This window comes from Neomonachus schauinslandi, chromosome 11, assembly GCF_002201575.2.
Source record: "Neomonachus schauinslandi chromosome 11, ASM220157v2, whole genome shotgun sequence".
NCBI classification, from domain to species: domain Eukaryota; kingdom Metazoa; phylum Chordata; class Mammalia; order Carnivora; family Phocidae; genus Neomonachus; species Neomonachus schauinslandi.
In genome coordinates this window covers 46,919,473-46,945,107 of record NC_058413.1, presented here as the reverse complement: position 1 = coordinate 46,945,107, position 25,635 = coordinate 46,919,473, and the positions used below count along the sequence as shown (strand labels likewise).

The 25,635-nt window shown below is 43.4% G+C and overlaps 1 protein-coding gene across 3 annotated transcripts in view; it reads left to right on the top strand.

Moving 5' to 3' along the window:
• Positions 1 to 20,887: 20,887 nt before the first annotated feature.
• Positions 20,888 to 25,635, top strand: part of SWAP70 (switching B cell complex subunit SWAP70) — an 82,180-nt gene continuing 77,432 nt past the window's right edge. For 2 of the 3 annotated variants that reach the window (XM_044919314.1, XM_021685300.2), the window contains exon 1: positions 20,900 to 21,085. In XM_044919314.1, the coding sequence (XP_044775249.1) occupies positions 20,987 to 21,085 (99 nt within the window). In that variant the 5' untranslated portion in view covers positions 20,900 to 20,986. Of the gene's footprint in view, positions 21,086 to 25,635 lie in introns of all 3 variants that reach the window. The other variant, XM_021685299.1, reaches the window with a different exon arrangement.

The window sequence follows — 25,635 nt, the reverse complement described above, 5'->3', positions numbered from 1 at the left end:
TTTCCGGAGGAAATTTGAGAAAATTTCTGATCTGATTGTTAATTTTAAAGGCTATCTTTCCCACCAGGAGGTCCTTTCATATGTTTTGGAATTATGGTTCATAGGCTTTTGAGTGAGGAAGTATTTGTTTTTGTTTGATTTCTCTCTCTCTCTCTCTCTAACTTTCCCCTCATCCCTTCCCAGGATGCCTCCGTGGGGCCCTCTGGGTGTCAACCTAGAGCCGGGGCCTCTGCCCATGGTTCTCCACCCGCAGATATTAGGGATATGGCAGATCTAGTCATGGGACCAGCAGATGACTTGACAATTTCTCTTCGTTCCTCACCTCCCTGGGCTCTAATAAAGACAGAGCCCACAGATTGACAGCTATTTTCTTCAGCCTTTTTTTTTTTTTTTTTTTCAAATAAGCTGTGGAGCCTGCATTAGCCTCTGGTATGGAGCTGTGAGCATCAGTCTCCCACACTGAGGGGAGCCCTTTATTCCCACAGGAGTTGAACTCGACCAGCTGCCGCTATCCAACTTCTAGACTTAGAGCCCCTAAACCTGAGACTTCACCCCACTCATAGTACTGTGTTTCTATTCCATTTTTGGATCATGGGGATAGGTATGTCCTTTTAAAAAATCATTTTTATTTTTAATTTTTTTTTTCATTTTTACATTTTAAATGCCATGGCCACGGGTTTGAAGCAAAGGGGTTTTTGGAGGTATAAATTTACTTCCTTGTGTTGACTTCAGCCTCCTCACACCAGCTTTCTGTCCTCCACCCCCCTACTGAAACCATGAAGTCAGATTCACTTGTGATTTCTAGGTTATCAAATCCAATGGGCATTTCTCTGTCCTAATCGTTCTTGTCTATTTGGCAGCTTTTGACATAACTAACCACCTGTTTAGGTTTTTTTAATTGTGATTTAATTGACATATAACATCTTATTTTTTAGGTGTACAGCATAATAATTTGATATATGTATATATTGCAAAATGATTACAATAGGTCTAGTTAAGGTCCATTACCATACATATTTACAATATTTTTCTTGTGATGAGAACTTTTTTTTTAAAGATTTTATTTATTTATTTGTCAGAGAGAGCAAGCACAAGCAGGGAGAGCAGCAAGCAGGGGGAAAAGCAGGCTCTCCACTGAGCAGGGAGCCTGATACAGGACTCGCTCCCAGGACCCTGGGATCATGACCCGAGCCAAAGGCAGACGTTTAACCGACTGAGCCACCCAAGCATCCCATGTGGTGAGAACTTTTAAAATCTATTCTCTTAGCAACTTTCAAATATATGATGCAGTATTGATAACTAGTCACAATGTGGTATGTTATATCCCCATGACTTATTTATCTTATAACTGAAAGGTTGTGCATTGACTACCTTCACCCACTTTGCCCACTCTTCCAACCCCCAGCTCTGGTAGCCACCAATCTGTTCTCTGTACCTGTGAGTTTCACTAATTTTTTTTTTTAGACACCATATATAAATGAGATCACACAGTATTTGTCTTTCTCTGACTTATCTCACTTAGCATAATATCCTTAAGATCCATCCATGTTGTCACAAAAGGCAGGATTTCCTTTTTACGGCTGAATAATATTCCACTGTATGTATGTGTGTGTGTGTGTGTGTATCACATTTCCTTATCTATTTATTCATTGATAGACACTTAGGTTGTTTCCATGTTTTGGCTATTGTAAATCATACCCGCATTGTTGCCTGGTTCTTAAAACATCACTCTCTGCATGATTACTTGGCACTCTCCTGATTCTCATTTTTGTTTTCCTTTGCAGCTCAATAGATTAGCAGTTTTAAGATATCTCTTTGTCTTCTGGCATTTATTGTTGCTGATGAGTAGCTCGCTACAGTTTGTTAGTCTTTTGTAGGTACTCTTTTTTCATAGATTGCTTTTAAGATTTTTGTTCCTTGTAATTGATGTTCTCCAAGTTTATTATGCTATCTAGGTATGAATTTGCTTGTATTTTGCTCAATATCTTGTGACCTACACCTGATGGATAAAGCACAGGACCTGATGTACCTGTGAGTTCAGGTCCCATGCTGGTGCAAAAACAGGCTTGCGGTTCCAGTTTATCACAGATGATTGTTTTTCTCCCTGTGATCCAGGCTAATGGCAAGCTCTCTTGCTCCTTCCCCTGGGTGGTTAACAGGGTTTTTCTATCCTCCTATGTGGAGCAGGTAGGACCTTTGTTGTAAGTCCAGGTCTCATCAGGGCACAAGGCTTCATTTTCTGTTTCCACATCAATGTCAAAATCTCATCCTTAATCTCTAAGGCCATCCTGTCCCAGCTTCAGATTCTGCTCACTATGCTAGCTTTGGCTTTGATTTCTGGCTCCTGAGAACTTCCCTTTCTTGCTTTCAATCTCAAAGAGGTGAGTCCTGCTTCAGTTCCATCATCTTGTCCTGGTTTCAAGATACTTTTTTGGAACTCAAAGCCAAGAATTTGACTCTTTCTCCTCACTGGGTTCTTTTGAATCTTCTTTCCTGGACCTCATCCCCAAGATGCTGTACAACCAAGCTAGCCAAAATTGAGTTCCGGTCACTTGAAGCCAATTCTTTCATACAGTGGGGTTTGGAAATTTCTGACCTTCAGGATAAATTTCAAGTTCCCCAAACATTCTGATCATAAATAAGCTTTCTGTTATCTTCTTTTATATACCCAGTGCTTTGGACAAACTGAAGTACTTGCTATTGTCCAGCTGCCCCTGAGTTTCTCATATCCATGACCTTGTATATGACGCCTCCTTTACCCATAGTACTTTTGCCGTCATCTTAGGCGGAATCCAACCTGTCTTTCACAGTCCAGCTCAATTGGTGCTCCTATGAAGCCTGGCTAATCTTTCCAGCCTAGTTATCTGTGCTTCCTCAGGATTTCTGTGACTGAGGGAAGCAGCTGTGGTGTGAAGGACTGAACCGACAAACTGGTATCAGGCTTTGTGGGTTCGGGAGGGGGCTCTGCCACGTCTTAGCTGTTTTTGGTTTGGTTTTGTTTTTTTACCTATGTGACCTTCAATGTTTCTTTTATAACAGATGGAAATATTTATCTCATAGAGTTAGAGCCTTTTTCATGACTCTTTTTGTTTCAAGTGACAGAAAACCCAACCCAAATTGGCCTCTGACAAAAGGGTCCTTACTGGTTTACACTGGTGAAAAGTCTAGGGGCAGAGATGGCTTTAGGCATCGGTGAATTCAGAGCTCAAGTGGTACCATCAGAACTCTCAGCTCTGCGTTTCACTGCCGCCTTCAGGCTCAGGTTTAAAGAGTGACAAGATGGCTGGCAGCAGGCCCAGAACCCTAGTCCTTCTGCTTCACTTCCAGCAGACAAGCCTGAGAACTTCTGCAGAAGTCCCAACTAAATTCTCGTTGCTCTAACTGGGTCATGTTCCCATCCCTGAGGTGGTCCCTATGGCCAGGAGAATTGGCTGCTTGGATTGCCTGGGGCCCAGGAGATTTGTCCTACCTCAGACAGTCGGGCGTAGTCTTGGCAACAGCACATGGGACGAGAATGGGTGGGTGGAGGTTCTCCAGTGAGAAGCTGGGGTACATTGATCAGAATGATGAGAGGATGCTGGACAAGAATCACTGCAGATGTCCACCACAGGTGTGCTGAGGAGCAAATGAGATAATATAAGGAAACTGACTTTAGAAAGTCCCATTCAAATATAAATGATGAGTATTGTGTGGTTTTCTCTCTCTTGTGGCACTTAGCATTTTCTTGCTTCTATCTGCAGTCACCTAATTCGTGCTTTGTCTCCCCGCTACCCCCGGAGCAGCTGGAGAGCGGGATCTGTGCTCTGGTCATTCCCGGAGCACTCCCCCGCTCCTAACTCAGCACCTAGAAAATCGGTGGAACCCAATAAATGATTGTGGGATAAATGAATGAGCCTAAAATCCAAAGCATTCTCCAGAATTCTGTTAATCCCTAGGCCAAACTCTCAGAAGGCTTTGGAAAGCTTTAACCTTCCGCTGGAGTCATAGATCAGTCAGCTCTGGTTTTTTTCACAGTGAGTGGTGGGTGGGGTGAGATAAATAATTTCAGGCGGATGTATCCTTGCATTTATTTATTGACCTGGCCAAGCTATGACCAGTCAGAAAAAAGAAAAGACCTGACTTCTTTTTTAAATTTCTGCTTTAGTTTTCTCTCTCCGCCCTTATTATAAGAGGAATGTGCGTCAGGAAAGCACAGACTAAATGAAAAAACTTCCCAAAGGCACTGACCAGCAGGACAGATTTGGGCGTGCCTTCTGATCCTTGAAGCCTGAGCTTCCAGAAAGTTTTGAGTTTAACGGAAAGAACTGGGTGTCAGTTCTAGTTGGACAGCTGGGAACTGAACCTAGTGAGTCTGTTCTCCTGTGTCTCTTTGGTTGCACTCATTTCTTTAGATTTCCTATTTGAGCACAGAGTCTGGAGCTCCTAAGGCCAACTGGAGTTTGGGAAAACAAGCTCTTAAAAGGTACAAACTCCCAGTTATAAAATAAATAAGTCACGGAGATGAAAGGTACAGCATAGGGAAATACGGTCAGTCAGATGGTAATAACGTTTGGTGACAGATGGTGACTGTGCATGTGGTGAGCCCTGAGTAATGTATAGAACTGTCAAATTTTTTTTTTTAAGATTTTATTTCTTTATTTGAGAGAGAGAGAATGAGAGAGAGCACATGAGAGGGGTTAGGGTCAGAGGGAGAAGCAGACTCCCTGCCGAGCAGGGAGCCCGATGCGGGACTCGATCCAGGGACTCCAGGATCATGACCTGAGCCGAAGGCAGTCGCTTAACCAACTGAGCCACCCAGGTGCCCAGAACTGTCAAATCTTTATACTGTGCACCTGAAACTACGATAACACTGTATGTTAATTATACTCCAGTAAAACAAAAGAGGCACCCAGATTACCTCTTGAAATAATATAGAGGTGCCCCCCACCTTCCTCCAGAGTTGTCTTGGAGCTACTCTTTTGTTATTTCACAATACAGACACTAACTCTTTTTGGCCACAACTGTTAAGTAGGAAAGTCAGTGCAGCTTAACATATCATATATTGGTGCTGTAGGCACCCACTAGTTTTCAACCCGCCCTCTCTTAGGTTGTAGCAATGATGCTATTCCAGGAGCCCGGGCCCTTGCGGGGCAGAAACAACAGGGACAATATTTTAGAGAAGGGAAGTTACACCATTACAGGTATTCTGAACAGCTGACTACATTGCAGAATCATTGTTGGACAGTGTTTCAGCTCCTGTACATCAAAGACAATTGCTTGGTGGGTGGGACAGTGGGAACGGGAATTGTCCAGGGGCACTGTTAGCAAGTCAGGAGTCACCAAAGGAAAAGCTGAGCTGGGCGGGTCAGCAGCATCCAGCCTGGTGCTTGGCAGGCTCGGCAGCACAAGGGGAGTGTTGCTTAAAAGGAACTCCCTGGTCACTATCTTCACTTCCTGGACTGTCCAAGTCAGTGCAGACTCATTTCTAGAAGGATATTCCTTGACTTCCAGGTTCTGACCTTGCCTCCCCTTTGTATCTCTGTCTCCGCCCCGGTTGGCATCTTATCTCTCTTCCTGACACTGGTTTCCTTTTTGGGTCTCAGCCTTGCTCTCACAACTGTTTTGGATAATATTTTCCTTGCCCGAACCTGCCCTTCGGTCTCTCCTCCCCCAGGTAGCCATGGGTGTTCTGCCACGGGACCTGCAGCAACATGGCCTTATAGAAAGGGCCTAGACTTGGAAGCCGCACAGAGGTAGGTTCTAATTCTAGCCCTGCCAGGGTGAACTTCAGCGAGTTATTTCGTCTCTCTGAGGTTCAGCTTCCTCATCTGTAAAATGGGGATAATTTGTCTTACTGGGTTTCCAGGAGGACTTGATAAGGACCTACAACAGTGAGCATGTTATAAATGGCAGTTCTTACTAAGATTGAAGAGCAGGCTGGAAGAGACATCTCACACAAACCCCACTGACTCCAGCGATAGCATCTGACCGACAGAATCAGGCGTTTACCCTAGCGGAAAAGTCCTGCAGAGATGGAGCTCTACTTCCTCATTTGTAACCTGCTCTAATGTTTCACAATCTGTTAGTCAGGAAATTGTTCTTAATATCTAACCTAAGTTCCTCCTGTTACAATGTGTCAGATCACATATATTTTAAAATAACACACAAATAGACCCATGAAAATGAGCAGATTTTTCTATGAGTCAGAGGCATTCACAGGCCTTGGGTTTACTCTTATCTTCAAGAAACCAGGGAATATTTGTCATGTGACCCCTGCAGACTGCGGATTGTGCTGGGCTAAACTGGGAAGTTCCAGAGATGTGTGATGAGACTCCAGCGACTAGCAGTCTCACTCTCTCTCTCTCTCTCTATCTCTGTGTGTGTGTCCCTAGTTTTTTCTTTTTTTTAAAGATTTTATTTATTTATTTGACACAGAGAGAGAGAGAGCACGAGCAGGGGGAGCAGCAGGCAGAGGGAGAAGCAGGCCTCCCGAGGAGCAGGGAGCCCGATGCGGGGCTCGATCCCAGGACCCTGGGATCATGACCCGAGCCGAAGGCAGACGCTTAACGACTGAGCCACCCAGGCGCCACCTCTAGTTTTTTCATCTGAGTGAATGGTTGATTCTAATTTAGAAAGCCTAGCAACACAGCAAAGGAGTTCAGCAGGACTGATCACATTTGTGGCTAATCACTGTTACGCAACTTGGGTCTGGCAAGGATTGAAATGCAAATTATGTGTCAGTCTTCAGCATTGAAGCAGAGGACAACTTTTTTTTTTAAGATTTTATTTATTTATTTGAGAGAGAGAGTGAAAGAGAGAGAGCAAAAGAGAGTGAGAGAGAGAGCACGAGCCAGGGGAGGGGCAGAGGGAGAGGGAGAAAGAGAGGGAGAGGGAGAAGCAGACTCCCCACTGAGCAGGGAGCCCACTGCGGGGCTTGGTGTAGGACTCGATCCCAGGCCCCCGGGATCATGACCTGAGCCAAAGGCAGACGCTTAACCGACTGAGCCACCCAGGCGCCCCAGAGGACAACACTTAAACAACCCCATGTGACAAATCATTCATTCAACTCATTCAAATCATTTTGCAGCTAATCCTTCTGGCTGGGCTATTGGTATGAATCACCTCTTTTCGGCTAGGGGACCCTGAATCGAAGTGTCTAAGAAGCACCTGTGGGAGGGAAATGGTGGCCCGGGCTGGCAGCACGAGGCAGATGTCTCAGCTTTCACACATGTCTACTGTACAGGCATGCTGCAAAACTATGGGGTGAGCTTGCAAACTGGCAACCTGTGGACAGCCCCTAGATGTGTTTTGTTTGGCCACACAATGCTTTGTTTTTATTTTTGAAGTTGAATCGGTTGGCTTGATCTAAAAATTCATATGATCCAGGTTTCTGGCTTTTCTTGAAAAGGGGAAGATCTGGCAACACTGAAGCTGTAGCTTTTCCTCGTAGTAACATCATCTGGGTGTGGGTGGGGGCACTCCCTCTAGGGGGACCACCATTTCCTAGGGCCTCACTTCCGCTCAATTTCAGTCACAGAAATTGCCTGAACCCTAAAGGCATTTGAGCTGGGGACCCTTGGCCTATGAAGTCCCCTTTGGTCATTGACCGAGAGCATGACTACTTGCGTTTTATTCCTTTGGGTTCTCTAACTTCTCTTTCTCCACCAGAAATGATAGCAGGAGGAGTCAGTATTTGTGATTCCTGCAGATAAATCTTGTCTGAGTCTATATGAGTCTGCCACAGTTGAAGACGTGTGTCATGTTACCAGTAGGTTTTCATATGAGGATCAAGGGAATGAATCCCTCTTTGAAATGTGTCTGTTGGCACTGCTTCTAGGTTCTTCAAAGTCCCAGGGGCTTCTGTGTGTGCAGAAGAATACTCTCTGCAACTCCCAGTATCAAGACAACTGATGCTTAATTTATCAAATTTACATGCCTAATAAAACTTAGAAAATAAAAGTTTCTTAAACTACGTTTTTACATTTAAATCCTGATTACAACGTCTATTTATTTGGGGTGACAATAACAGAAAACCCTAACTCAGAGTGGTTTAAATAATAAGGAAATGTCTGATCTCACATAAGGTGAAGCCCCGAGGTGGGGTGGGCTGTGGACGCAGTACATCTGGGCTCCAGCTCCACTTTGTTGGGATTCTCTTGGTTCTGCCCTTCTCCGTGTATTGGCAACGCCCTCAGGCTTGTCACAACGGGGCTGCTGCAATGACATTATTTTACTCAGACACAACATTTCAGAGAAGGAAGTGGGACTTTTATTTCCTTTTTTGCGGGGTTGTGGGGGGGGGGCGACCATGGAAACCTTTCCCAGAAGCCCCGTGGTAGACTTTTACTTACATCCCATTGGTCAGAGTTGTGTCACGTGCCTATTCCTAGACCAATCACTGGCAAGGACGGTGGGACTGCCAGTTGGCTTTGACTAATTATCCCAGAGTGAATGAGTGTAGGGGAATCCGTCTTAATGATCACTGCATACACTTAATTAAATTCCCTTAAACAGTCCAAATTATATGCACAAACCCAATGAGATCAATTCTTTGAACATTTCAAACATCCTAACACACCAAATGGCAGACAGAAACACAAAAGTAAAATAATCACAGAGCTTAGAACTACGTTTAAATCTAATTTTAAAATATTAAAACCATAGATTTAATTTTTTTGTTATCTCTATATTTATAAGTAATATTTATTTTGATACTTTTCTAGGGTTACAGTAATTTTAGTAGATCCCAAATTAAAATAATACCACTTCATACTGGCCAAGGTTGTAGGTTACTTATGTTTGGTTATTTATGTCGGTTGGAGTTATTTATAATTGATTCCTGGCTGGAGGGGGGGGGGGGGGGCCCCTTCTAAGCCTGAGCTCCCAGATATCAGGCGCCTTCCCTTTCATAACAGCTTTTTTGGGATAAAATTGATTATCCATGCAACTGACCATAAAAAAAAAAAAAAAAAAAAGTTTTTAGTATCTTCAGAGTTGTGCCACCATTACCACAATCAATGTTAGAACATTTTCATCAAGGGGTGCCTGGTTGGCTCAGTCAGTAGAGCATGTGACTCTTGATCTCAGGATCATGAGTTCAAGCTCCACATTGGGCATGGAGCCTACTTAAAAAAAAAGAAAGAGGGGCGCCTGGGTGGCTCAGTTGGTTAAGCGACTGCCTTCGGCTCAGGTCATGATCCTGGAGTCCCGGGATCGAGTCCCGCATTGGGCTCCCTGCTTGGCGGGGAGTCTGCTTCTCCCTCTGATTCTCCCCCTCTCATGCTCTCTCTATCTCATTCTCTCTCTCAAATAAATAAATAAAATCTTTAAAAAAAAATTAAAAAAAAGAAAGAAAGAAAAAGAATATTTTCACTGCTCCAATAAGAAATTGGTTAGCATTCACCCTCCATTTCCTCCTTCCTCCAAGCCCTGGGCAACCACCAAACTACTTTCTGTCTGTATGGCTTTGTTTACTCTCGACATTTCATACAAATGGAATCATACACTATATAGAAGCTTGACTCCTTTAAATCATTAAACTTTACTCACTCCATCAGTGTTATTTGTCATGCCTAAACCTTTCATAGAGGGTTTCCTGAAATTATGCATTTTTAAAGTTTTACTTAGTATTGTGTAATTGGTTGTATTGCCTTTTGTTATGTATTGACCCAGTTGTTTGGAATAACTGGAAATATAAACATGCCATATATATTAGTCACTCACTCCCTTCTTTTCTTTCTCCATGCTTTCCTTCCTTCTCTCCTACCATCTAACCTTGACATACCATCTTTCTGTGTAATTATCATCATTTATATAAACTTTTCCAGGGGCGCCTGGGTGGCTCATTTGGGTAAGGTCTGCCTTCAGCTTAGGTCATGATCCCAGGGTCCTGGGATCCAGTCCCACATTGGCTCCCTGCTCAGCGGGGAGCCTGCTTCTCCCTCTGCTTGTGTGCTCTCTCTCTCTTTCTCTCTCTGTCAAATAAATAAATAAATAAAATCTTAAAAAATATATATATATATAAACTGTTCCATACATGCCGAATTATCCTATTACAATAACAAATCATGAAATATATATGAGTTGCTTTGTTAGCAAGTTTGACTTGATTACAACACTAAACTATTCATTTATTTTATATTTATACCAAGATTCTTACAAAAAAAGGATTAAAATTGAAGCAGAACACAGGTCATTTATAAATAACCATGGTATAGATAATAACAGTTAACTGGAAAATCTTTCTTACAGTTGAGTACTAAATTTATTTTGGACCAAAAAAGAATGCAAACAAATTTGCATCAATCAAGAGACTTCTGAATGGTGATAGGTGATTCAAATAAAGATTATAAAAGAGAAGAGGTTATAATTATAGATTTGGTGAGAGGTTAAAAAAGGAAGTATATGGTATATTAAGGAAGTATATTTTTATGTTAGAACAAAAGGAATTTCCAGTTGGATAAAAATGGAAAGTTTTTTTTTCTTTTAAAGATTTATTTATTTGAGAGAGAGAGAGAGCGCGAGAGCAAGTGCCCGCAAGAGAGCGCACGTGTGAGTGGGGAGGAGGGGCAGAGGGAATGGGAGAGAATCCCCAAGCAGACTCCCCACTGAGCGTGGAGCCCGCCATGGGCCTCCACTTAGGGCTCAATCCCATGACCCTGAGATCATGAGATCATGACCTGAGATGGAATCAGGAGTTGGACTCTTAACCAACTGAGCCACCCAGGTGCCCCCAAAATGGAAAGTTTTAATGCAAACTGATGGATTTTTAAAAAAGATTGTATTTATTTATTTGAGAGAGAGAGCACATCCCCGGTGGCATGGGGGGTGGGTGGGGGGCGCCGTGGGGAGGAAGGAGCAGAGGGAAAGGGAGAAGCAGACTCCCTGCTGAGCAGGCTGGCTCCATCCCAGGACCCCAGGATCATGACCTGAGCGGAAGGCAGCAGCTTAAGCGATTGAGCCACCCAGGCACCCCCAAACCGATGGATTTAAAAAGAATAATCTTCAGGTCCGTCACCTGGAAACAACTTTACTCACTACCAAATTGATTTGCACGCCCAACATCCGCATTTTGGATTCTGTTATGTTCCTTAAACAGAAACCAAAGCTTTTTTGAAGCATAGCCAATTCCATGTCTTGGAGCAGAGGGAAATCAGGAGGGGGTTGTAATGTCCAGGAAAAGGATGCTTCCAAAATATTTGAAATCATGCTAATTGGGCAGTGAAGCCAATATAAGAGGATTCCTACTGGCCACGTTGTGATTCTTTTGAGCATCAAAAAGAACAATAATTATAGCAAGTGATTGTATTTGTAAAAGTCCATGAGTCAAAGTGAAAAGTTTAAAACAAGTATTTAAAAAGTAACTAGGGGAGCCTGGGTGGGTCAGTCAATTAAGCATCTGCCTTCAGCTCAGATCATGATCCCAGAGTCCCGGGAATGAGTCCCAGGATCGAGTCCTGAGATTGAGCCCCGCATCAGCCTCCCTGCTGAGTGGGGAGTCTGCTTCTCCCTCTGCCCCTCACCTTGCTCATGCTCTCTCTCTTGTACTCTCTCTCAAATAAATAAAATTAAAAAAATAAATCTTTAAAAAAAGTAACTCTAATATGAAAGGAGGATACATATAATAAAATGTATTAACATTTTTATTAATTTTTAAAGTAGATGTCAATATTTTTGGCTGTTTTGTTTCTTCCATTATGTATATTCTGTGTAAAATATAAATATGTATTTCTCTCTGTGTAACGAGGGAAGAGTGTATGCAGTAAACTGTGGGCAAGCCACAAATTAGCAGGAATTGTACTAAGAACAGGAAAAAAAATGATCAACCTCATGGTCACATAATTACCAGGTTAAAAAAAAAGGGTCCAATAATGTGTTACAAGATGGTGCTTTAATCAAATGTTGTAAAGAAAGAAAGCTGACTCTGCAAACAATCCTTTGCTTCCCAGGAGGTAAAACCTTTGGATGACTCTACTAATATATTGAAAGTTAGATCATGGAGAGATGGGAAAGATTGGAAGTGTGGGAAGGAGCAGGAGGGTCTCCTGAGCAGTTCTGGAATGGTAACTAAGTAGCATCCACATGGGGCCCTTTAAGTGACCAGCAGAAGGGACAGAGCTTCCTCGCAACAGTGAGTCTATGAGAGGAATGGCTACCTGCATGCTCACTGGTGGATTCCCAGCGCCTGGTATCATCCCTGGTTCAGAGAAGATGTTCAATGCTTATTCGTGGAAGGAAGAAAATAAGAAGGAAAGGAAGGAAGGCATGGAGGAAGAAAGAAAAGGAGTGAAGAGTGGACAAAAAGATGTGGTTTGTTTGTTTTCTTTTTTGGGATATTGCTGGTTTTCTCCCTATCTTTACTGAGGTATAATTGACAAATAAAAATTGTATATATTTAAGGTATATGACTTGATATTCTGATATACAAATAACTTAAAAAATAATTGCCAGGGGCACCTGGCTGACTCAGTCGGAAGAGCATGCAATTGTTGATCTTGGGGTCATGGGTTCGAGCCCCGTGTTGGGTATAGAGATTACTTAAATAAATTAATTTAAAAAATACACTTAAAAATAATTGCCACAATCAAGCTAATTAACATACATCATTTCACCATGCTACCTATTATTTTTTTTTTTGGTGTTGAGAATATTTAAGATCTACCCTTTCATCAAATTTCAAGTGTACAATACTATATTATAAACTATATTCACATTGCTATACATTTGATCTTCAGAACTTATTCATCTTGTAAAACTTTGTACCCTTGATCAACGTCTCCCTATTTCCCCCTTCCCCAATCCCTGGTAACCACCATTCTACTCTCTGCTTCTATGAGTTTGACTATATTAGATTCACACATAAGTGAGATCATGCAGTATTTGTCTTTTTTGTCCGACTTAATTCAGTTAGTATAATGTCTTCCAGTTACACCCATGTTGTCACAAATGTCAAGATTTCCTTCTTTGCAAAGTCTGAATAATAGTCCATTATATATATATATACACACACACATATATATTTATTTATTATATATCACATTTTCTTTTTTTTTAATATTTATTTATTTGACAGTGAGAGACATAACGAGAGCAGGAACACAAGCAGGGGGAGTGGGAGAGGGAGAAGCAGGCTTCCCGCCAAGCAGGCAGCCCAATGTGGGGTTCAATCCCAGGACCCTGGGATCATGACCTGAGCCGAAGGCAGACGCTTAACGATTGAGCCACCCAGGCACCCCTATATCACATTTTCTTTATCCATTCACCTGTCAATGGACTTACGGACTTTTGGGTTGTTTCCATATCGTGGTTTCTGTCAACAATGCTGCCATGAACATGAAACTGCAGATATCTCTCCAAGATACTGATTTCATTTTCTTTGGATGTATACTCAGAGTGAGATTGCTGGATTATAAGATCATTCTATTTTTAATTTTTTGAGGAAACTCCAAACTGTTTTTCGTAATGGTTATGCCATTTGATGCCTCTCCCAGAAGGAGAATGGATGGACAGAGATGTCCTCTTCTCTACTACTCTCTCCATCAGTTTCCTGTGTGGAGTCTGAGGGCCTTAATTGTTCTGTCCTTGCTGAGAGTCAATAAAGGGGAAGAAGAAAGAAGGATATTCAGCCTGACACTGAACTACACCCAGGACACCACTGTTTGGCTTATCCTAGTTCCCAGAATTTCTAGGTATATATGACTGTCAGTTAGACGTTTCCAGCAGATTCAAATCATGAATGCCCCCCATTAAAAATGGAGGGTAGGGGCTTGTGGGTGGCTCAGTCAGTTAAGTGTCTGACTCTTGATCTCAGCTCAGGTCTTGATCTCAGGGTCGTGAGTTCAAGCCCTGCGTTGGGCTCCACATCCAGCGTGGATACTACTTAAAAAATAAATTATATGAAATGAAATGAAAAATGAAAAATAAAAATGGGGGGTGGGAAGGAGGGAACCACATGAGTGTCACTAAATTAGGACTTCAGAGCGACTTTATAGATGCTTTCAACTCTCTCCTCTGCTTCTCTCCCCCAAGCTGAAGTAAATAGCCAGGTGGCCACAATTGAAGTTTTTTTCACCATTCCCAAGTAGGCTGAAAGTTTATCCACTGGATATTAATTTACACTTAGAGATTAACACTCAAGGATGAAAGTAGAGAAGCATTGGTCATTCAAACCTAAATGTGGATCGCTTTAACTCAGATTGCTTTCTCACTCTCAGAAGAGGAGTTTTGATGGAGAGAGTGGAGGGGAAGGATCAAGAATTAACTCAAGAATGAGGGGCACTGTGAAGGGAGAGTGGAGCTGAGAAAGTACTAGAGGCTAGGGAGAAGGTAGACCTCTCTGGCTGCATTTTCTTAGCCGTTTTTAAGGACTCCTCTTCAAAGCACCCCTTAAATTTTGGTATCCCTTGGGCCCTAGACCCTTGTTTCATCTTCTACTTTTTCTAGCTGGTCTCCTCCACTCATCTACTTGTATGTCACATCTGGGCTGGATATTAACCCGTAAGCCCTCAGGTCACCTTCTTGCCTTTGACCACAGGAACCATGTACAAATCAAGCACTTCTTCAGGCTCTGCCTCCTGCCCTTGGGTTTGGAGCTTTGGTTTGGTTGCTCTCCCTGATTTCTGCACCACTGCTTTTCTATTCCCCTCCTTTCTGTCTAGTCTTTTCCCAGAAGTGAAATCTAGTAAATTTTACTACTCATTTGGAGGCTCTGTCTGGCTTTTGTATTCAGTTTCACCTAAAAAAAACCCAGAACTCTCTCGGGTCATCTTTCTGACTGCAAAGACCAAGGTGTCTTAGCCTATGATTCTGAAACCAACTCTGATGTGTGGGTTTCTTCCCTACACCAAACAATTCTCCAACACCAGCTAGTGTCAATTCTGACATGATCTACCTAGAGATAGCATCGGATGCCACAGGTTAAGGGCTCAGTCCCATAAGTCAGATGCTAACCACCAGTCCAAGCATGGGTTATTACCAGTGCTTCTGACAGACTAGCTGGAAATCAGAGGTTCCTATACCTCTCTTCCTTGGGTCCAATTGATTTGCCAGAGTGGCTCACAGAACTTAGGAAACCAGTTCACTTACTAGATTACTGGCATATTACAAAAGATTTTAAAGAATGTGAATGAACAGCCATATGAAGAGATACATAGAGTGAGGTCCTGCACACAGAAGCTTCTGTTTCTGCAGAATTTGAGGCCTCGCACATGGGTGTGTTCTGGTTCACCAACCCAGAAACTCTTCAAACCTTGTCTTTTTGGGCTTCAATGGAGGCTTCATTACATAGACATGAATGATTAAATCACTGGCCATTGGTGACTGATTAAACCTCTAGCCCCTCTCCCCTCCCTTGGAGGTCAGAGTGGGACTGAAAGTTCCAACCTTCTAATGATATGGTTGGCTCCACTGGCAAACAGCCCTCATCCTTAGGTGCTTTCCAAAAGTTCATGAACATAACAAAAGACAACTTAATCATTCTCATCACTTAGGAAATTCATGGGTTTCAGGAGTTCTGTGCCAGGGATTGGAAGAAGGCCAAATACAGTTGACCCTTGAACAACACAGGTTTGAACTGCATGGGTCCACTTATACGTGGATTTTTTCGGAACAGTAGGTACTATGTGTTTTCTCTTCCTTATGATTTTCTTAATAACATTTTCTTTTCTCTAGCTTACTTTATTGTAAGAATTCAGTAAATAATACATATGCAAACTGTATGTTGACTGTTTATGTTATCCGTAAGGCTTCCAGTCAACAGTAGGCCATCAGCAGTTAAGTTTTGAGGAAGTCAAAAATTATACTTGGATTTCCAGCTGTGAGGTGGTCGGTGCCCCTAATCCCCACATTGTTCAAGGGTCAACTATATATATATTTCTTACTATAAATCACAATATCATGTAGCGAAAAATACAATTTTTAAAAAATTTTATTTATTTATTTGAGAGAGAACATGAGCAGGGGGAGGAGGAAGGGCAGAGGGAGAGGGAGAAGCAGGCTCCCCACTGAGCAGGAAACCCTACTCAGCTTGATCCTGGGACTCCAGGATCATGACCTGAGCCTAAGGCAGATGCTTAACTGACTGAACCACCCAGGTGCCCCTAGCCAAAATACCATTCTACATTCTTCTTTCTCCTTCATCTCCCACAAGCTTTTTTTTTTTTTTTGGCTTTCATACTTCTGCACAGTCAGCTACCTCTTTCTGGAATGCCCTTCCTTCTCCTCTCCAGCTGTCTGTAACCTTTTATTAATTTTCAAGACTCAATCTCCACCTTTGAGGGGTAATTGGGTAATGTTGATATTGATATTCTTTTTTTTCTTTCTTTTTTTTTTTTTTTTTGGTGCAAAATGGTGATTTATTAAACGGGGACAGGACCTGTGGGCAGAAAGAGCTGCTGCACAGGGGTTTTGAGGGGTGGTTGATTATATACTATGGGGTTGGGGGAGGTAAGGAACAAGGGAGGTTTTCAAAAGAACTTTCACATGAAGAGGACTTACAAGATACCGGAGGCCTTGCCATTGTCAACTCAAGATTTTCATGCATTCATTGGGTCAGTAGATCTGGCTTTGATCTCAGTAGAAGATCATTAAATCAGGATATTCCACAGAACACTGGGCTTAGCCTAAACTCCAGCTACTTTTGTCTGAGAAGGCTTTAAGAATTAGCCCTGTCACACGGTTCTTATCATTAAAAGATCAAATTTTGCTGCTTTTGCACCTTGAGCAAACCACCTCAGAGGTTTTTGTCCTCGTTGGCATCAGAACTCTATTATTATTCTCCTTCTTGTTCGTCACTATTGCCCCTCCCATTTGGATGGGCTTTAATGATTATGGGTGCTTTCACAGATGGTATCTTACTTGTTCCTCACAATAACCCACCCCTGTGAGGCAGAGAGGGCTACTGTTTTTCCCAGTTGGGGGAACTGCAATTTCACCTGGCTCTGAGGATGTGGAGCGGGCCTGACTCCCTGGAGTGCTACTTAAACTCTGGGACCGATTTATGAAATTTCCCATGGAACCAGAAGCCTCCCCTTATCCCCAGGAAAGCTGTAGTATGGCAGTAATGGAGATGCTATCGGCTGCCGAGAGGCCAGGGGCTGGACACCACTCCCACATCTGCACCTTCAGGCACAGCTGTTCAGCATTTTTGCTTCTTGTGGCCAGATTGTGCCACTGATTATGGGGTATTTCAGACCATGGGGAAGATAAGAGCTCTACAGACCTCACCGACAGGCCTGGCGCTCCTCGCTTATTTGGCCTCAGATGCCAACCTCTCTAATTTCTTCCTTCCTTTTTTTTTTTTTTTTAAAGAGTTTATTTATTTATTTGAGAGAGAGAGAGACAGTGAGAGAGGGAACACAAGCAGGGGGAGTGGGAGAGGGAGAAGCAGGCTTCCCGCTGAGCAGGGAGCCCGATGCAGGGCTCCATCCCAGGGCCCTGGGATCCTGACCTGAGCCGAAGGCAGATGCTTAACGACTGAGCCACCCAGGCGCCCCAACCTCTCTAATTTCTTCTCACATCTCTGCTCTTGCCGCTCTTCATACTCCACACTGGCCTTCGCTTGAGTTTCTTGACTAAACCATACTTTGTCTAGGCTGTTTTTTGTCTGGAAGTTTCTTCTCTCACTTTTGCCCAGTTAGCTACAACTCATCCTTCAGAACTGAGCCTCACTGTCACTCCTCATTTGCAGCTTTCCCTGTTCCTGAGAGAGCAGCATATTCACCTGTACACACTCATATCAACCCATACTTTTCCTTTGTAGCACTTACCAGAAAAACACAGGGTGGTCTGGAATGCTGTCCAAGGGGACAGAATACCATTTGTTTGTAACACTTAGAAGCCACAAGTATTAGCCATAATTAAGCTAGTCCTGAATAAAAGAGCAAAGTCTATCCAGCCAAAACTACTTGAAAAGTTTTCAAATCCTTTATCTATACCTTTCAAACCCTATGGAGCTCTGTAGTCAGTCTTCCATGACACCTGTTAGAATCCCCCTTTTCCCACCCAATGCCTTCACATACTAAAGCTGCTTTTCCTTTCTGCTCAACAACTATCCCCCCCACCCCCACCTCAACTTTTGCACTGTGGTCTTCTTTTCCTCTTCCTTTCTTCCTAATTCTCCATGACAAAAAACAGCTTAAGAACTAGTCTGGGAAGGTAGGACTCTTCTGGAAGGTAGGGGAGAGGAAGAATGAGTAGGCCAGACCAGAATCTTCTTTGGTGGGCAGGGGAAGGAAACATTATCTTGGGAACATTATCTTTTCACTGTTGTTCAGTTATCTAATGCTACATAACAAACCACTCAAAACTTAGTGGCATGAAACAACTACCATTTCATTATGCTCATGATTCAGTGGGTCAGAAGTTTGGCAAGGACACAGAAGGGATGGTTCTTCTTTGCTTCCCAATGTCTGGGGCCTCAGCTGAGTTGGCTCAAAAATGGCTGGAGAGGGCGCCTGGGTGGCTCAGTTGGCTAAGCGACTGCCTTCGGCTCAGGTCATGATCCTGGAATCCCTGGATCAAGTCCCGCATCGGGCTCCCTGCTGAGCAGGGAGTCTGCTTCGCCCTCTGACCCTCCCCCCTCTCATGTGCTCTCTCTCTCTCTCAAATAAATAAATAAAATCTTTAAAAAAAAATGGCTGGAGATGGTAGGGACAGCTTGACTGGGGTCATATGTCTGGGATTTGAGTTCTTTTCCATGCAGTGTCTGCTGGGACTAGAATGTCTAAGATGGTTCCTTCATTTATATATCTAATGTCTAGGCTGTAGGTTTGAAACTGGGATGTGGCCAGCATTGTTTTCTCTCTTCATGTGGCTTTTCCCTGTGACCTCAGCTTCTCACAGCATGGCATTAAGTTTCCAAGAGGGAGCATTCCAAGAGTAAGAATTCCAAGAAATCCAGGTGAAAGCTGAAAGGCTTTTTGTGATCTGGTTCAGAAGTCCCAAGCTGTTACTTCTGCCACATTCTGTTGGTCAAACAAGCCACTCAGTTCAGCTCATATCCTAGGGGAGGGGAATTAGATTTACCTCTTAATATTTAGATCAGTATGGATCCACAGAGAGGAACAGAGTTAATTTCTGCCATCTTGGAGACCATCCACCATAGTCCTTACCTCATCCCAGCCACTACAGTTCATGTCCCCTTTCATGGAATTGCCTTGAAGTCCAGGATTTCATCAAAGTCAGGTCCAGGTATATGAGGCTCCCTAATTGGAGCTCCTCTTCATCTGAGGAACTGTGAATTAAAGAGACAAGTTATGTGTCCCATCCCTGCCACTGAAAAATATGAGATGACATCATTCTGCTTTAAAATTTGTTTGGATTATGAGAATTGGTATTGTGGGAGAAATGGGAATTTGGAAGTTCAGAATGTCCTAGTCATGTGATTATATATATATATATAAAAGCTTTGAAATACCTGCTTGGTGCTAACAGATACTGAGAGAACCATCTAGTGGTTAAGCTGAACCCTGAGAATTAGGAGGATTTCTTTTTTGTCACTGCCCAGGGAAAGCTGAGTTGGCATTCAGAAATTAAAGGCTGAATCATATGTTTTTCCTGACTGGCCGATTTGGACTGGAGTTGGGGAAGGTAAATGAGAGAAATGATACTGGCATGTCAAGATAAGTCCTGACAAATGGTGATAAAGTAGGGTAGGGCCTCAAGGGCCCTCACAGTGAGGGACGAGCAGTCCCTCTGCTTCTGCCCCTTCCCTTCACCTAGGCTATTCTTTCCTCTGGCCCACCAAGTTCCCTTTGGTCTACAGCTCATTGAGCAGTTCCTTCCTTTTCTGCTTTTTCCCAATCCCCCTTCCTTATGATGATCTTTTCCTTTTTTATAAGGTACATATGTGTGTATTTAGGAACGTAAAAGAAGAAAGCAAAACCAAACTTGATCTGAGAATGATCTCCTTTTCAAAACTCTTGGTATTTGTTCTTCTCTCCATATCATCCAGATTTAGTCTTGGATTGGAGAGGCAGGGCACTAACTGTGCCTGGTGACTTCATCAGATTGGAGTCAGCCAGCAGTCCTTATTATCCTATGATGTGAACACTAGAAGAACCCCTCCAGAACATCTGGTGCAACATGTTCATTTGTATGTGGAGAATTTGAAGCCCAAAGAGCTCAGGTGACCACTGTTAACAGATATTAATTAAACATCTACGATGAAGAGGACGCTCTTATAGGCTTGGATGTGTTCTTTTAAATGGTCCACCCATTCTGACTAGTAAAATAGGTGGAGTGATTTGCTGTGATTCTCTCATAACTCCTGTTGTGTAAGCACAGAAATACCAGGAACGGCACAATAACCGGAGTCAAACCGTTCCTAAGTTGTGAACTGACCCTCAACAGCTGAAGGTTGGGAAGAAAACGTTGCCTGACTCTGTGGCTTCTAAACCAACCTTAAACCTCGTCTCTGTGCCCCCGCATCAAGAAACGTTTGAAAAATTAATATAAACCTTCCCTCAGAAGCCCTTCCCTGCCTCCCCTCCCCCTCCACATCCTCTCCGGCTAGGAACTGCGCTAGCATTGGAGGCCCGGCTCGGGGACTTTTCCGGCTCGTTAGTTCTCCTCCAGACAGTGGTGCGTCCTCGGGACAGATGCGGGGCTCCTTTTTTTTCACTGCGGGGCGCGGGTTGGACGCTGCTTACCCCGACTCTCATATTTTTCTCCGGAATTGGGGTCTTGTTTGGTGAGCACGTAAGCACTAAAGGTGGCCCCACGCGGTCTGGGGAACACGAGGGACCTGCGGGGTAGTTCTCAGCGTCCAAGCCGGGAGGGAAGGCCCGTGGGGGTGGCTAGCCCCGTCCACTCCCGAGTCCACCCCGCGCTCCCACGCCAGCGCGCCCGGCTCGAGGCCGGAGCCCCGGGGGCGGGGCCTGGAGGGGCGGGGCCTGCCACGGTCAGGTGACTGAAGGGCGGGCGGCTGTGGCGGCGGTGGCGGAGGGGAGTCAGACTCGCCTTAGGGTCGGCGAGGCGGGCTGGCAGTCTGGGTAGCCACGCCGCGGCCATGGGGGGCTTGAAGGACGAGCTGCTCAAGGCCATCTGGCACGCCTTCACCGCACTCGACCTGGACCACAGCGGCAAGGTCTCTAAATCCCAGCTCAAGGTGGGCGCCCCCGCCCCCTCCCCAACCCAGGCCCTCCCGGGCGCGCGCACCACCACCCTCGGGTGGTGGAAGCCGGCCCCGGCGGGCGGTGACCCCAGGGAGGGGTGAATAGGAATGCGGCGGGGCGGCCTGCTCTGCGGAGAGGGGCCAGTGACCGGGATTTGGCGGTTCTGCCTCCTTCTTGCCTTCGGGCCGTGCCCTCGGGCGGGTAGTTAGCCCCCTCAGGGCTCCCTGAGCGGTGGGGGGGTTAGGTGGGGATGGGGTCTGAGGGGCGAGGCGGGCTCCTGTCGGCGGGGTTGGGGGGGGGGCGCCCAGAAAGTCTCAGACTCGGAGAGAGCGATGGGAAGCTCCCTTAGGCAGAATACCCAGATTACCGCTCTACTCTGGAAGAGGAAGGGACTTACCCAAGATCACCGGGCAGAACCTTCTGTAGAGGGCACGCTCCACATCCAGGCAGCCCTCAAAACGGCCAGCTGCACCCGAGGCAGTCTGGCTGTTCAGAGGAGCGAGAAGTGCCCAGAGCCCGGTCTCCAGCGGCTTCCTCCTTTGGGGGCTTTGGTGGTGGGGGACGCTTTCTGACTTGTGAGAAAGACCTCCCCGCCTAGGGGCTTTAGGTCAGTCATGGGTGTGCTGCGTCCCGCAGGGACCTTAGTTCCGGGTTAGGAGCCCTGATCTTTCTGGCAGAGTCTTTATTGTGACTGCCAAAGACCCCATCTTTGAGAGTATAGGGTATAAATAAAGGAATGCTTGTAAATTGAGTAACCCCAAGCAGGGAAAGTGGCATTTAGCCAGGAGAAATTGGCAGCTTCTTCAAAGTGTAAAATATAGAAATAGACAAGAAGAGCCATTCACAGGCATTTCTAATATCCACATTTTGGATCTGAATGTCTGGTTTTCTCAGCCTCTTTCTGGGAATGAATTTCTGAAGATTGGATTTGCTTTGTTTATTTTGTGCAGTAATCAGGAGGTTTTTATGAGTAGTGGTTTTTATGCCAGTAGGATTTAGCATTTGTTCTCCTTTCATCTTACTTTCACACTCCTCTCTTCTTCTCATTCATAAAATCATAGTCTAGAAGGGTTCACAGAGATCATTCTCTTAATTTTTATTTTACTTTTAAATTACAGAAAAATTGACTTTTTTGGTGTACAGTTCCATGAGTTTTAACAAATGTACAAATTTATATAACTACCAAAATCAGGTTTCCATCCGTTCTGTCATCCCAGGAAGCTTCATATTGCCCTTGCACCTCCAGCTGGGGTCAACCAGTGGTCTGCTCTGTTCTTAATTGCTATAGTTTTGTCTTTTCCACAGTGTCATGTAAATGAAGTCATTTGGTATGTAACCTTTTGACACTGGCTTCTTTTACTCAGGGTAATGCCCTAGAGACCCATCCATGTTATTGTGAGTATGTATTAATAATTCTTTTTTATTAAGTAATCCATTGTATGGTTTGTATGTATCCCATGTAATGGGATAACTGAAGTTAATCTATTCACCCTTGAACATTTGTGTTATTTCCCCTTTTTGGTGATTATGAATAGAGCTGTGTTTTACTTTTTTTTTTTTTTAAAGATTTTATTTGAGCGTGAGAGAGAGTGCACAAGCAGGGGGAGCTCCTTGCTGAGCAAGGAGCCCAATGTGAGACTTGATCCCAGGACCCCAGGATCATGACCTGAGCTGAAGGCAGATGCTTAACCGACAGAGCCACCCAGGCACCTGCACTATTTTTACTTTTAATTTACCTACACCACTATATTTAAAGTGGATTTCTTGTAAATAGCATGTAGTTGGGTCTTGTTCTTTAATCCATTCTGACAATCTCTATTTTTAATTGTTGTGTTTAGGCCATTTACATTTAATGTGATTATTGACATGGTTAGATTTAAGGTTACTAATTTTACTGTTTGGTTTCTGTTTTCCAATTTTTTGTTCCACTGTTTCTCCTTTCCTTCCTTCTTTTAGATTATTTGAATATACTTTAGTATTTCATTTTAATACTGAGTTCTTTTTTTTTAAAGATTTTATTCGTTTATTTGACACAGAGAGAGGGAGAGAGAGATTGAGCACAAGCAGGGGGAGCTGCAGGGAGAGGGAGAAGCAGGCTCCCCGCTGAGCAGGGATCCTGATGTGGGGCTTGATCCTAGGACCGTGGGACCATGACCTGAGTAGAAGGCAGATGCTTAACCGACTGAGCCACCCAGGCGCCTCAATAATGAGTTTTTTGACTATATTTCTTTGTATAGTTTTCTTAATGGCTGCTCTAGAGATTATAATACATACCTAACTTTTCAGTTTACTTAGAATTAATATTTTACCACTTTAAGAGGAATGTGGAAACCTTATCACCATTTAAGTCCTTTTAACCTCCCTGCTTTATAATTGTCATATTTATTAATTTACACACATTGAAAACCTTATCAGACAATGTTAAAATTTTTTTGCTTTCAACCACCATTTTTATTTTAAAGATCTCTTAATAGTTTTTTTTCCCCAGATAACTCTTTAACTTTTTTAAAAAAGATTTTATTTATTTATTTGAGAGAGAGAGAGAGTGCGCACAAGTGGGCGGAGCTGCAGGCAGAGGGAAAAGGAAAAGCAGACTCCCCACTGAGCAGGGAGCCCAAAGTGGGGCTCAGTCCCAGGACCTTGGGATCATGACCTGAGCCTGAGCCACCCAGGTGCCCCGATAACTCTTTAATTTTATAGATAAGGTGGATTAAGCTTATGAGGTGTTTGGTGGCTTGCCCAGACTTCCAGCTGTAAGTAGTAGCTAAATCTAGTACCAAGATTTTCCAACTTTTGAGCCAGTGTTTCTTAATTTTTTCTCATTTAGCTGATGACATAAATGAGGTGTTTCTTTTTTTTCTTAAAGATTTTATTTATTTATTTATTTATTTATTTATTTATTTAAGAGAGAGAGAGAGAGAGAGAGACAGCATGATAGGGGAGAGGGTCAGAGGGAGAAGCAGTCTCCCTGCTGAGCAGGGAGCTGGATGTGGGGCTCCATCCCAGGACTCCAGGATCATGACCTGAGCCAAAGGCAGTTGCTTAACCAACTGAGCCACCCAGGCGCCCGACATAAATGAGATGTTTCTGTTACTTTTGTTGCACTCCATTCAAAATTGTCCTTGTGGCTGCTTATACAAAAAGAGGATTCTTGACTGAAAGGCTTGGCAAGAAATATTAAATCCCAGTACATACCTTCACCCGCAAGATGTTGATAATGCAACTATGCAATTGTATTTTGTCTGTCCCTTGTCTGCTTAACCGAGAGACTTTGGGATTGATTTCGTTCTGTTCATCTTACCAGTCTTCCTGGCATGGAAAATATTAAGAAAAAATTTCTATTTAGATCTTTCCTTTTTGTTTTGACTCTGAAGTTTGATGTCCACTGATTTATTGTCTAGGAGTAGAGTTTTTGCCTTAATTTGTTCATTCATTCATTTGTTCGTACAATAACCTTTTGTGTGTCTATTCTGTGTAAGGTACCATGTTAATTTCATAACAAGATTAGTATTTTTAGGCTCTTTTTTCTTCTCTTTTTAAAATTTATTTTTTTATTAACATATAATATGTTATTTGTTTCAGGGGTACAGGTCTGTGATTCATCAGTCTTACACAATTCACAGTGCTCACCATAGCATACCCTCCCCAGTGTCCATCACCCTCCCACCCCCCTCTACTCCAGCAAACCTCAGTTTGTTGCCTAAGATTAAGAATCTCTTATGGTTTGTCTCCCTCTCTGGTTTTGTCTTGTTTCATTTTTTCCTTTCTTCACCCATGATCCTCTGCCTTGTTTGTCAAATTCCACATATCAGTGAGATCATATGATGATTTTCTTTCTCTGATTGACGTATTTCGCTTAGCATAATACCCTCTAGTTCCATCCACATTGGTGCAAATGGCAAGATTTCATTTTTTGATGGCTGCATAATATTCCATATATATATATATATATATATATATATACACTACATCTTCTTTATCCATTCATCTGGACATTTAGTCTCTTTCCATAGTTTGGCTATTGTGGACATTGCTGCTATAAACATTGGGGTGCACGTGCCTCTTAGGATTACTACATTTGTATCTTTGGGGTAAATACCCAGTAGTGCAACTGCTGGGTCGTAGGGTAGCTCTATTTTCAACTTTTTGAGGAACCTCCATACTGTTTTCCAGAGTGGCTGCACCAGCTTGTATTCCCAACAGTGTAGGAGGGTTCTCCTTTCTCCGCATCCCTGCCAACATCTGTCATTTCCTGACTTAATTTTAGCCATTCTGACTGGTGTGAGGTGGTATCTCATTGAGGTTTTGATTTGGATTTCCCTGATGCCGAGCGATGTTGAGCACTGTTTCATGTGTCTGTTGGCCATTTGTATGTCTTCTTTGGAGAAATGTCTGTTCATGTCTTCTGCCCATTTCTTGATTGGATCATTTGTTCTTTGGGTGTTGAGTTTGATAAGTTCTTTATGGATTTTGGATACTAGCTCTTTATCTGATATGTCATTTGTAAATATCTTCTCCCATTCTGTGGTTGTCTTTTGGTTTT